General features: G+C 41.0%; 1 protein-coding gene across 1 annotated transcript in view; it reads left to right on the forward strand.

Annotated features, from left to right (window-relative positions):
* Ankrd26 (ankyrin repeat domain 26) overlaps positions 1–9380 on the forward strand; it is a 40885-nt gene extending 31505 nt beyond the window's left edge. Inside the window, 5 exon segments of the mRNA XM_021150918.1 lie at positions 815–1025; positions 1385–1497; positions 6214–6343; positions 8992–9189; positions 9192–9380. Of these exon segments, the coding sequence (XP_021006577.1) occupies positions 815–1025; positions 1385–1497; positions 6214–6343; positions 8992–9189; positions 9192–9329 (790 nt within the window). The 3' untranslated portion in view covers positions 9330–9380.
* The last annotated feature ends 4909 nt before the right edge of the window (positions 9381–14289 follow it).

Consider the following 14289-nt stretch of genomic DNA (forward strand, 5'->3'; position numbering starts at 1 on the left):
GGTGAAGAAGAGTTGCTGCAACTCGTTAGATGAATCTGCCAGCAAGAGTGTGGGGAAACGGGCAAAAAGAGAAGGTTTTCTGTCTTCCATGTCCTAAAGTCTGGGCTGCACCGGAAGCTTCCACCTACATTTAGAGTGGGCTTTCTGCCTTAAAGGATTTGATGAAGAAAGACCAGCCTGGCTAGGACTCACAGAGATCCTCCTGACTCTGTGTTGTGATTAAAGGCATGCATTACCACTTCTGACTCAGGTATTTTTAACTTTTACTGATTGCATGTATTTAGTAGTATGGCATGATATTTGATATGTTCATAGGCAGTGGAATTATTATAATTATCAAGTATGCCTTTATCTTACAGTTACCCTTTAAAATTTAAATCTTTATAGGCACATTAAAAAACCAAAGTAGATTCCTTCCATAGGCCATAGCTTTACCTGTTAAGCCACATATCATTAATCTGTCCTATATTGTTTGATTCACTAGTTGGCTCAAAGTTTCTGTTGTTGCCTTTTGAGACAAGGTCCACTCTGTAGATGAGGTTAGGGTGGAACTCACAGTCTGGCCTTAAACTCACAACCTTCCTGCCTCAGCTTCCGAAGTGTGAGGATTATGGAAAAATGCTTCCATACCTCAGTGTGTGTCTTGAGACTGATTCTAAGCCTATAATTGTGTGCAGCCCAGCTTCAGAGTTCAATCACTAGTTTACTCAGATGCCACCATTCTCTGAGATGCAAGTCATGTAGGAACCCTGAAGGCATTTGAGGGAACATGAGACATACTCCATTGTCACATTTTTTTTTTCCATCTGTGCAGGACTTGCAAGTGTCCAGAGTGGTCATGTTCAAATCATGGGGAGAAGATGCGGTGGAAGACCTCTTCAATGGTGGCTCTTGTAGGGCCCCACCCTGAGTGCCCTCAAGTGCCATATCTAACAAGCAGCACCATGGAGCCACAAGGAAATGTGCCCCAGCCCTCCCAATGCCCAGAAGCCAGATGTGAATTCATGGAAAATCCTAGGAGCTGGGTGAGTTTCTTTGAGTTTTAACTTCCTGACATCACTTGGTGCTTAATTTGAGTGAACTACTGAGTTATTTAGTTGATTTATGCTTTGATAGGAGAAGGTCACAGTAATGCATGTAAGGAAAAGAGAAAATTTATAATTAAAAACATTACCCTTGAGCTCTCATTTTCAATAAGTACTGCTCATCATTTGTATTAATACTTATAAATAGGTGGACAGAGATTAGCTCTGTTAAACTCTGCACCTACAACAAGTGTTACAGAACATGCATGAGTTGGGTAGAGGAGTCCTGAATTATTTTAAGAAAGTTGTGCAAGTCTTTTTACTTTAAAAAGTAACCTTCTACTACTTTCTTTCCAAAGTCTGAAGATAAGGAAAAAGGATGGCTTGAACTGATCAGCTCCATACGTTTTCTTCACGGTGCTTTGCATCGAGAAACCAGGAGGACTAAAGAGCTACAAAAAGAGCTAGCCGAGTAAGACTTAATTCACCATTATTTGGCTTAGCTATAATTGCATGAAACCCTAACTACAAATTCACACTGAAAGTGCATTATTGTAATATGGACTTTAGACACTCAAAGTGCATCCTGAACAATTTTGGTTGTCAAAATATTACATTTGCTCTTTAATCACTTTAAAAACAGTAAGAATGGGGGCTGGCGAGATGGCTCAGTGGTTAAGAGCACCGACTGCTCTTCCAAAGGTCCTGAGTTGATATCCCAGCAACCACATGGTGGCTCACAACCATCCGTAATGAGATCTGATGCCCTCTTCTGGTGCATCTGAACACAGCTACAGTGTACTTACATATAATAATAAATAAATCTGAAAAAAAATTTTTAAAAATATAGTAAGAATATTGCCAACTGCTCCCCTCTTCTTCTGCCTTGAATTTTTATTCCCATTTCTTTTATCTTATCCTAATAATAACTTGATTTAAAATAAAAGTGGGCCGGGCTTTTTTCCACGTTAATTTTCATTGTTGATAGCTAGTACAAAAAGAGAAACATGTACAATTATATCGCACAAAAGTGATTTTTATTATTTTATTAATTTTTCACTGTTTCAGAATCTCATATGTACACATGATGTGTTTTGATAAAATCCACCTCCCCACCTTCTCCTCCAGTTTCTCCTTTGTGCCTCCTACACCATTTTCCTCCATACTTTATGTGCTTTTTGTTTTTTAAAAGACACACCAAGTCTCTTGTTCCTGCCTGTATGAGAATGGATATAGGACTATCTACTAGAATATGGCTAGCCCTCCAAGGACCACATCCCTAAAGAAAGCTGATTCTCCCTCTCCCAGCAGCCATTAGTTGCCAATAGCTCCTCATCTCAGGGTAGAAGGTTCTGAGCCCATGTGCTGCATAGTTTTGTGCCAACTTGACACAAGCTAAAGTTATCTGAGAGGAGGGAACCTCGATTAAGAAAGTGCCTCCAGCCTAGTGTGATGGCATACGCCTTTAATCCCAGCACTCAGGAGGGAGAGGCAGGTGGATTTCTGAGTTTGAGGCCAGCCTGGTCTACAAAGTGAGTTCCAGGACACCCAGAGCTATACAGAGAAACTCTGTCTCGAAAAACAAAACAAAACAAAACAGCCAAAACAACAACAACAACAACAACAACAACAAAAACCCAAAAAACAAAACAAAACACAAAAAAGCCCCCATAAGATCAGTCTGTAGTCAAGCTTGTAAGACATTTTCTTCATGATTGGTGGGGAGGACTACTCTGGGATGGAGGTCCTGGGCTCTATAAAACAAAAGCAGGCTGAGCAAAGTCAGTAAGCAGCACCTTTCCATCAGCTCCTGCCTTCAGGTTCCTGCCTCATTTGAGTTCCTGTTCTGACTCCCTTCATTAATGGACAACTTACCTAAGTTACACTAATAAAAAAGTGTAAGCCAAATAAACTCTTTCCTCCCCAACTTGCTCTTGGTCATGGTGTTTCTGCACAGCAATTGAACCACTAATTAGGCAGCTACCTCTCCCATTCTTGCTGTGATTTGTACTGGTTTGATCTTATGCAGGTCTTATGCATGTAGTCGGACTACTTTGAGTTCATGTGCATAACAGTCCTATTGTGTCCAGAAAATAGTTTTGCTTCACGTAGATATCCACTACTTACTGTTCTTGCCATCTTCCTTCACACCATTTGACAATGGTCCCCAAGCCTTGGGAAGGGAAGAATATGGTGATATAGGTCCCAGTTGGAGCTAAGCACTTCCAGTCTTTATTCTCTGCATCTTGGCCAGTGTAGGTTACTGTGTGAACCACCATCTACTGCAAAAAAGAAGCTCCTCTGATGAGGGCTGAGAGATGTGCTAACCTATGGGCATGAAGATATTGTGAAGGGAACTATAGAACTGTGTCCATTTATCATATTAATATTATGAGCCTGTGACCCAGCCAGCCATAGATTTGGGCCCAGTTAACAGTACCAGGCATGAGTTTGGTTTTGTGGTGTAGGATTTAAATCCAATCAGAAAGGGCCTGTTTCCTTCACACCATTCATGGTGCTGTAAGTGGGCATTTATGCAAACCAGTTGTTATTGTAGCTCTCAGGAGTCACAGCCCTGCAAGACTGTTGATTGCTTCTAGTAGCAAGCATACTTCCAGCACCATGAAAGATAGCTGATGGGTGAGAAGTACGCAGGCAAATTGGGACCAGCTTGATTTCTCCATGGTCTATGAAACAAGTAAATGGTATCTTCAGCAGCAAGTCTTATTATCAAGTTCTAGAGGGGACTGAGGACAGTGGCTACAACATGAAGTGCTTGTGGGGGAGACTATGCAGTCCACTGATCAACACTTAAGAAAGGGATTACGCTTACCTGGCATTGGGTTTTACTAGATAGCCTGGCGTATCTGGAAGAAGGAGAGTTTTCTCTTTAGCGTAACTCCATGTAAGTGCCTTTATATAGTACTTGCATATATTTTATGAAGTGTCTATGTAGCGTTTCTTTTGTCATTTTCAAGAGTCTACAGTTTATCATCCCTCCCACCCCCCACTTCATTTAACCTTTCCTATTCCATCATTGCTTCTCTGCTCCACATTGCCTGTGTTTCACATCCTTTCCTGAGATCCCTATGCTTACAGCCCTGACTATTTTCTTCCTTTTGTGGGTACTCCAATTTAAACACACATATCTACAGAGTCAAAGCTAGCATCCAGGCATGGTCTTTCTGGGTCTGGGTCACTTCATTCAGAATTATTATTTCCAATTCCATCCATTTTCCTAAATGCTTATTTTTCTTTATAGCTGAATAAAATTTCATTGCGTATAGGTAGCACATTTTTATTATCCAAGTGACCACCTGATGGGTATTTAGGCCTTTTCCATGTCTTAGCTATTGTGTATAGAACAGAAATGCACATGGGTGTGCATGTATCTCTGTTCTAGGATGTAGGGTCTTTGGAGACTGTGTATTGCTGGGTCATATGGTAGTTCTATTTCTAACGTTTTGAATCTAATATCCATCTTGATTTACTTAGTGGCTGTACAAGTTTGCCCCCTCACCAGCAGTGAAGGAGTGGTTTCTTCCTCACATCCATGCCAGAATTTATCACCTTTTTGCCTTTTAAAAAATGTTAGCCATTCTGACTTGAGTAAGATGAAATGTCACAGTAGTTTTGATGTGTATTTCCCTATAGTGAAGGATTCTTATGTAAAATATAGTTCTCAGCCATTTGTATTTCTTTGAAATCTCTGTGCTTGTTCTGTCTTAGTTGCTGTTCTGTTGCTGTGGAGAGTCACCATGACCAAGGCATTATTTATAAAGGGAAGCATTTCCTGGAGGCTTCATCATTGTTTCAGAGGCCTCATCCCTTATTATCATGTTGCTGGAGCATTAGCTAAGAGCTATGTATTGATCTGCAGGAAGAGAGGAAAGGAAAGAGAGTAGGAAAGGAAAGAGAGAGGGAGGGAGAGACAGACAGACAAACAGACTGGGTCTGGCATGGTCTTTGCAGACCCCCACGTGGCTGCAGTTATATTTATTTGCTGAGCGCTTGAGTTTATTTGCTGAGTGTAATCAATTTTCTCCTTCTATTTAAATTCCTGTTCATGTTTTTTATTTCATGTGTTTGGCCAATATTGTGTAAGTCAAGACATGGATTTTTTTTTTAATAGTGATTTATTATTCTTTGTCTGTGAACTTCCTTCCTCCAAAACCTTTTTATTTTTTGTCTTACATTTTCTCTCTATAGAGATTTCAAAGATGTTTTCTATTTTCAACTATGAATGTTCTTGATGCCTGTGTTTTGTGCTGGCTCTGTGCTCAGAATGTGGCTTATAAACCCAGTTTATAATCTCCCTGATGTGAGCTGCATCTTCTAATCTCCCTGATGTGCTCTCATGTATACTGTATTCTTTTTATAGAATGTATTCTATAGTTAACAAGGTGTATATTTTTACAGGTATTTTGAAAACTTATAGAACTATTATCTTGTTTGCTTTGACTACTGACTTCTGGATTATAGCTAATATTTAATACCAAGTTAAAGTATGTGTTAACATACTGAAATTGATACTAATCATTATAGAATTTCATATATAGTTATAGTATGAACCATTTGTCTGCCATGCATATCAATTGTTCTGGCTAGTCTTATATTAACTTGACACAAGCTAAGAGGATGGAACCTCAATTGAAAAAAATGCCTGTATAAGATCCAGTTGTAGCAGATAAGCTTGTATAGTATATTCTAAATTAGTGATTGATGGGGGAGGACCTAGTTCATTTTGGGTAGGCCATCCCTGGGCTGGTAATCCTGATTTCTATGAGAAAGCAGGCTGAGCAAGCCAGGAGGAGCAAGTCAGTAAGAGAACCTGTTCATGGCTTCTGCATCTCCAGATTCCTCGATGCCCTGTTTGAGTTCCTGTCTTGGCTTCCCTGATGGTCTGTTGATTCAGGATACACATGCAAAATCAACCCTTTCCTCCCAGAGTTGCTTTTGTTCACAGTGTTTCATCGAATCAATAGTAACCCTAACTGAGACATCAGTTATCTATGATTATAAATGTAATCCAGTGGTTTCAAATAAAATTACTTTGAGACAGGATGTGATTTACAGGTATTTCTTACACATGATAGGGTATATTAATCTTAAAAAGAAAAACAAATAAAACAAAACAAAAAACCAACCACAAAAAACCCCAAAACTCTCTTCCTTTGTTTTTTTGCAGAATGAAGAAGATCTTTAACATGCCCCCACAGGAAGGGCGTGGACATAAAGGCAGAAGACATAGTTGTCCTGAGGTTTCAAAAGTCAGTCAAGCTGAAATGGGTGTTCCAGTTGCCATGCTGAGACTTGAGGTGATAAAGCTTTGGGATGACAATCACTTAATCTTGGGAAAAATAGCTGTCTGAAAATGCCCAAAAGCCCATGAAGATTAAACTATAGTATTATATACATGACATCAGGAAAATACAGGATTAATTTTCTAATCTTAAAACTGGCTTATGTATAGCCATAAGCAGCACACACCATGTCAGTACTCAGATTGCAAGTAGGAAATCATTGGGTTGTAGTCAACATGCCATGAATCGTAACCATGCAAATTACAGAAGCTAGTAGCTGTTAGTATATGAATAATTCAACTATCCCCACTTCTCTTTTCTATATTCCCCAATTTGAGGAAAAGTTCTGGACACATCGGCCTTACTCTAAGATTTTACAATAGAAGGGTGCTATGCATAACCTTCTACGTAGCCGTAGCCATTGAGTGCTTTGTGGCTTCTCATCAACATTGCTGATGGTGTTCAACCATCAACCCCTCCCTGCCACCCAAACACCAACTATTGTGGGGAAAGTGGCTGTCTTACTGAGTCTTTTGCAAGCCAATCTTTCCCTTTTTCCTTTTAGATCACTCAATTTAGTGGCTTCAGAGATTTATTTTCTTTCTTTATTTCCTTTCTGAATCTGTGGTTTGGGGAAACTTTGGAGACACCTTGTCTCTTGTGCCTTTCAGCTGAGGTTGGGCCAGCTTGATGCTTAGGTCTTTAGTTGCTGTAGATGTTGCTGCTATCTTGGGCTACCACTTTGGCTGGGGAAGCAGCTAAAACTCCTGTACTGGAACACCTGGGAATGTCATTTGAAGTGGCAGTTGGAACCCTTCTCCCACCCCCCACTGGAATATCTGATCTAGCTCTGTGGCTTAGTGACCTCACAGGGTAGGGTTGTGTCCCAGAGCAGCATTCTGAGACAGTTTTCTAATTTAATGTTGGAAGTCACATGTAATCCCTTTATCTGACTCTGTCACCCTTCTCTGTGGAATGACCATGAAAGGATGGCCTGTCCAAAACCAGCATACTCTGCTCTTTGTTTGCAACAGCTTATATCTCCCACTCAAAAATGTGAGTACCTGCCACTGTTGAGTTGTCAGACTTCATGCTAACTTGAAGCAAACTTGAAACCCAGGCCTTACCAGCATAATCAGGTCCCAGTGGGGCTGAAGTCCTCCGGATGTGGTTACTAGGTACTGTCCTTTGAAATGATTTCTCTCTGTGTGGAGACTTCAAAGCTCAGGTTGTCAAGCTGTCATAACCCAGACACAACATTCTTCCTAACCTGTCACACACATTTTTGATGCTATTTTGGTTATGATTAATCCAAGTGAATGAGCAATAAGTTGTTGTTTCTTAATTTCTCTTATAGTCTTGGGGTTTTATTGGAGCTTGTGACACTATAAGAATCAGTTTTTGCAAATCTCTCTGAGATGAAGCGTCTCATCTTGGAATGCCCGGGACACTGTACCCACGAAATGCCGCTAAGATTTTTGTAACTTTATGGTTATAGAACTTTATAGGAACTACAGTACCAGCTTACATGTTTCTGAAGTCTTAGCACACAGCGATAGTTAAGGCTGGTCCAGTATACGGAATGTTTTCAGCAGCAGCCTGGATTTGATGTTACCTTAGAAGATGTTTATTTTAGAATTTTGTGGTGATGTTACTTGTGTGGTGGTTTCAGATGGGAAGTGTTTAGACTGTATGCTCCTGCAAGCAAATGCTTCCCTTTTTTTTTTTTTTTTTTTGGCTTTATCTCTCCTTACTTCTCACATTGGTTCCACTCTGGGCTGCCCTTAGCTGAGTCCCTGCTCTGCCAGACTTCACGATCACTTCCCACTGGCCTTGAAATCCTCATCACCTCTGGTTTTTCTAGGCCTAGAGACTATCATTCTTGTAACTCATTCTTACGCTACACTGTTAAAGTTTTCAAACACCTTCTTATAAATTTCTGTATTGTCACATTACATGAATGCTAACACAAGTGTAAATCAGAGCTAAGTGTGGCTGAGTGGGAGAAAGCTTCCTAGCATTTGCCAGGACAGGCTTCCACACCACAGCACTTGACACAAACCTGTACATGCACCGAGGATAAACTAAAATTGTTTATAATTTTTTAAAATTTATTTTACTTTTAAAACTTATGTGTGTGTCTGAATGTGGGTATGTGCATTTGAGGGATGGTACCCTCTGAGGCCAGAAGAGGGTGTTGTATCCTCTGGAATCAGACTTACAGGAGTTATGAGCTGCCTGACAAAGTGCTGGGAACCGAATGGTCCTCTAGAACAGCAGAAAGTGCTCTTAACCACCGAACCATCTCTCTGGTACCAATGAATATAAACACTGTAAGAGTTGTTACTGGCCGGGTGTGGTGGCGCACGCCTTTGATCCCAGCACTCGGGAGGCAGAGGCAGGCGGATTTCTGAGTTCAAGGCCAGCCTGGTCTACAAAGTGATTTACAGGACAGCCAGGGCTACACAGAGAAACCCTGTCTTGAAAAACCAAAAGAAAAAAAAAAAAAAGAGTTGTTACTGATTTCAAATATTCAAAACTGCAGAATTCTTTTTCCATGCATCTAAGTAGTTTTCTGAGTTATTGATACAAAATGAGTATTCGACACAGCATGGCTCATTGGGTTTTGATTTTAAATAACACACCACTTTCATTTGTCTCAGGGAGAAGCAACAACTGCAGACAATTTAGTGTGCATTCATGAGACTCCAACTGCCTCATTCCTAACTCAGATGGAACTTGAAATGAAAAGTATCAAATCTGCCATCGCTGAAGTGAACACCCAGGAATGCTTGGTTAGGAAAGAACTGGAAGTAATTGAGCAGCTTTACCGAGGAGAGCTGGAGCGCATAGACAGCGTGTGCGCATAGACAGCGCGTCTGCCTTTGGATCAGAATGTGCAAATGGAGAGAGAGGACGTGCACAAAGAGAACCTGGGCCTTCCTACAAAAGCACAGTCTCGGGGAACCCAGCTCATGACTCATGGAGACTGCGAAAGTAACTGGACAGTGTAACTCTGGAAAAGATGTTGATAAATGAGCTTCCTCTAAAATGCTAGTCCAGGACAGTTTTTCTTCCTCCATTTACATGTGGCATTTGCTACCCTCTTATATAGTTGATTTCATAGATTTGATCTTTACTTGTTTATATTATTATAACTTTTTTTTTTCTTTTGGTTTTTCTAGACAGGGTTTCTCTGTATAGTCCTGGCTGTCCTGGAATTCACTTTGTAGACCAGGCTGGCCTTGAACTCAGAAATCTGCCTGCCTCTGCCTCCCGAGTGCTAGGATTAAAGGCGTGCACCACCACACCCAGTTTATTATAAGTTTTAAAATTATAGGTTAATTATAGATTAATTTTCAGAGTTCCAATAAATATAAACACCAAAAGTTTAACTGTTGAAAAAGAGTATAACCTAAACCCAAGCCTTCAAGTGCTTCTGATGCTACTCTGGGCACATTCTGGCATTGGCAATTTAACGTTCTTGTGATATTCATTGTTACCACTAGAGCCTGCAGAGGGGCTGCCATTTGGAGTCTCTCTCCCAGGATGTATTGCTGGAATACAGGGAAGGACCAACAGAGGAGCTGAAGTACCAGAACTTCCAAGGTTGTTAGAATAACTCCTTGTTCAGTGTGGGCAAGAATGTGTAGTCAACAGGAAGGGCAGCCCCACCTTGATGCCTTGGTAAGGATGTGCTAACAGCCTTAGAACTTACCACATTGGACCTCAAGTTTGTTCAGAATGATTCCTGAGATCCAAACACTTCCAGCCTATGATTGGATGAACAGATAAAGAAAACATACTGGTAATTTTCCTTGGATAGTTTTAAAAACACCTGCAGCTTAGTTTAATAAATGCAAATATTGTTGGATATTTTCCTTTTTAGTTCTCTCTATTCTATTTAAGTGATGTTTTAATAATTTACACCTGATGGAATACCTACTATACGCAGATTGACACCCTTTCACCTTAGAAAGTTACCTTCTAAGTACAAGTATTTCTTTTTTATTATTAATTTAGTTCTTGAACAACTTCATACCTGCATATTACTACATTCTGCTTACTCTGTCTCTCTTATATCCCTCTTGCCCCATAAAGCTCCTCTCTACCCTACTTGCCTCTTTCTGGGTTTGTTTTGCAGTGAGGTCCCATGGGGTCTCCCAGACCCATTTCTGATTGTTGCTGTTCTGCCCTTCTGCAGACTCACTGCAAGCATATGCAGTTGTTGAAAGTCTATAGCTACAATGGCTGTCCTGTCCAGAAGACGGCATTTGGCAGCCTTTTCTGTCTGCCTTCTGTTTAGTGGTATCCCCCAAGCTTTGTAGGGAAATGGTATGTTAGTCTTATTTAGGCCTGAGCACTCCAGCATCCCTTTCTCAGCTCTGTAGGGATAGTGCACCCAGTGACACACCAGGGGGTCTTCTCTACTGGACTCTCCACAAGCCACAGGATTCCTCCTGATATGTTCCACTTTCCTTTCATTCTTGACTGTCCTCCCCCCCCCCCCCAAGCATATATACCTCTTTAGAATGATTGTAGACAACAGGTGCTTACAGTGAATCCATTCTGGTAGGTTTTGGTGTCGAAACATTACTCAGTGAGAAGCTACACTTGCAGCAAGTAAGAAATTGAGAATGAGATACACAGGTTTTGCAGTTCACAACTTCACAGCTCTGGTCAAAGTGGAGTGGTAGCAAATCATGAGGCCTCTGTGAAGCATGGTTCTGAATTACACTACTCTGACAGAGCCTTAACTTCAACTCTCTCCCACTGGAAATGTTTATAAAGGTTTGGGACTCAGTGGAATCTTCCTGCCAAGAAAAAGCCCTAGATGATACCAACTACAAATTCATGGCAGCTATGTCTCAGGCTGGAGACATTTTCAAGTGAGCTTAGCATTTCTCCTCTGAGTTACAGCTTTCTGGTATGATTCTTAATTTTTTGGAAATATTTCTAAAAAATTATTGAAATACTGACCTGTTTGTTTAATCATCTGTGCTTGGCTGGGTATGGTCACAAAAGACCAATTACAAAAGAAAACAAAGTTTGTAATTTACTAAAACGGACCATCATGAGATGTACCTTTCTTAAGTTGATTCAATAAATGTGCTCCAAAGTTATGAATCTGGACTGCTCCATGCACACAGAGAAAAAACCATCAGTAGCTTCTGCAGCGAATCAAATAGGGCACAAATATGAAATGCCCCTAAAGCTCCAACCACAGAAATCAGAGACTGTGTTGTTGTGATGGTTTTATCTTTATTATTGTAGGGTCCATGATTACTGAAGAATGGTAGTCCAGATTCAAATAGTATGTAAACACAAAGAGTGTTTTATTCTGCAGAAGTCCAGCATGTTGGGATCTACCATTTACAAAGATGGAGACCCCAATGTGAGTTCACAGGCCTGAATTAAAGCACATTAGGGGAATTCCAAGGAGGGGTAGGTAATCTTAATCCGTTGGCTCTAACTCAGGGAAATTCCAGAACTATTGTTGGGTCCTGAGAAGCTGGAAACTGTTGCTGGAGCAGTCTGGAAACTGTTGCTGAGGAAGTCTGGAAACTGCTGCTGACCCATTGTCCTTGCCTCAGGTCAGGTAATGGGGCAGCTTCTGAGGCCTGGACTTACCAGTTCTTGGAAATAAAGATTTAGGCCTAGTCTCCTGAACTGCCAATTTGAAGTCTGTCATGTGAGAGGACAAACCTGCTCTATCTTGGAAACAGCCTCCATCTTAAAGGAAAAAGAAAAGACCAGAGAACTTGGCCAACAGCTGAATCTAAGCTGCAACCAAATACCAGGAAGGACCCCACGGCTTGTCCTTGGCCAGAGTTACTCCCTAGTTACTTCCTAGCAACAGCTAGTCCAATATTAGTCTGATTGTTTCAGATGTAGTGTCAGACAATTTGTGATTGTATACAGTTCTTGCTTCAGAGCACCCATAGTAATCATTCTATTAGATGATTGTCAGGCTAGACATCCCTCCCCCGACCCCTCCCTTGCTTGCCATTTCCTATAAAACCTTGTCCCCATGAGAGTTTGGGGCTGCTGTCCCATGGGTTGGCTAAGAGTACGCCCAAACTCGAGTTTGTAACAAAGAACCTTAATGTTATTACACTGGAGTTGGTTCCTTGGTGGTCGTCTGGGGTTCACAAATGCTTCCTGGCATAACACAGGGAGTCAGCCTAGTCTGTCTCATTGTAAGCACAGCAAGATTCCTGACATAATCAGGACACAGTTTGGAGGTAGGAAGGGGATTGGAGGGGTAAGGAATTCTGTACTCAGAGAAGATCTTTTGGAGTATGGCTGCAACCATGTAGGGTTGTAAGTCTGCCCACCCTTCTGAGTCATTCAGAAAGTGTGACTTGTCTTCTTCACATCTCTTTTCTAAGCTTTCCTTAATTATTTGGGCTTGCTAGTTTTCATTTTAGTCCTACTTCTACTCTAAGCTTTAGTGGCATGCCTTCTTCTTCTTTCCTCCATTCTCCTTCTCTGGGCAGCAGCTGACATTCTCAGCTTGCCTGCTCTGTGGTTATTTTTCTAAACTCTAAAATTATCCTTGAGTTTTTATTAGAGTCTGTCTTTAGATTCTTCTATTAATGAGACTAAGAATCCCAGTGGGAGACCCCAGTTTCCCCTGTATTGTAAACTGGGGTGGGGGAGGGGGCAACTTGACTCCTGAAGACATGCAGTGGTGGAATGTGTCTAATTGGAGAGTAGAAGGAGCTGAATCGGGGCCTGCAGTCCCTTCTGGTCCCTAGTTAATGTTCAGCCATCTTTGTTTCGTAACTAATATCTGTTGTGCAGAAGCTCAAATTCCTCTGTTTAGCCACTGTCCTGATGAAGGCATCAACAAATGATTGACACTCAGTGTGAGATCTTCACCTTCACTATCATCTGGAGGTTTCTCTTTAAAAATATAGGTGATAAAATATAATGGCCAACTAGATGGCTTTAAGAGGCTGGACTTTATGGGCTGACTAGGCAGGTGGTCTACTCCCTTGCAGATGGGTATGGGTGCCATTCAAAAAAGGATGGGAGGAAGATGGGGGCTGTTCTTTCTTTTACCACACAGACAGTTGGGGGTTTGGTGTTGTTTTGTTTTGTTTTTCTCCCTCCACAGAATTAACTTTCCCAGATAATGGGACCTACTAGTATTATTTTGATCGTGGAGTTCCAAGCCTCCAGATCCATAAAAATTCATTTCTGCCTTTTTTATATATAAATTATTCAGTCTCAAGTATTTTGTTGTAGTTGAGCAAAGACCTAAAGCATACTCTATAAACAAACTGTTTTTTTGGACAGGAGATGGCTAATAAAGTTTAGCTGTGTCAAGACTAAAGACTTGAGATCAAGAACCCATGATGGAAGAGGAGAACCAACTCGTGACAGTTGTTCTCTGACCTCCATACTTGCTGTGACACAACTATGCCCTCATTCATACACACACACACACACATACACACACACACACCACACCACACACAGAGATACACATAGACACATACACAGAGACACAGACACAGATGTACATAAACACATACACACATATTTTTAAAAAGATATTATTTAAGTTATGGACAGAAAATACTGTGATCATGCACAGTTTGCACTGTTAGCAGTGAAGCTGGAAACAATGGAGGAAAATTTTCAAAGTATTGACAGAAGATTTTGCCTTGACTTGAGGCTGAATCCACCTCAGTGAACACTAGGGTTGTTGTTGCCACTTCTGAGGTGCAGCATCACAGGGATCAGGTTGAGCATGGACAGACAGTTCCATTAAATTTCACACTGGAAACTGTGGAGAGCTGTGTCCACTTACTGGAAGAAGGAGTAAATGCTGCTATGACATGCCAAGGAGCATTGCATGAAATGAGTGTGAACACCACATGAAATGAGTGTGAACACCACATGAAATGAGTGTGAACACCACATGAAATGAGTGTGAACACCACATGAAA

This window comes from Mus caroli, chromosome 18 (genome assembly GCF_900094665.2).
Source record: "Mus caroli chromosome 18, CAROLI_EIJ_v1.1, whole genome shotgun sequence".
Classification (NCBI taxonomy): domain Eukaryota; kingdom Metazoa; phylum Chordata; class Mammalia; order Rodentia; family Muridae; genus Mus; species Mus caroli.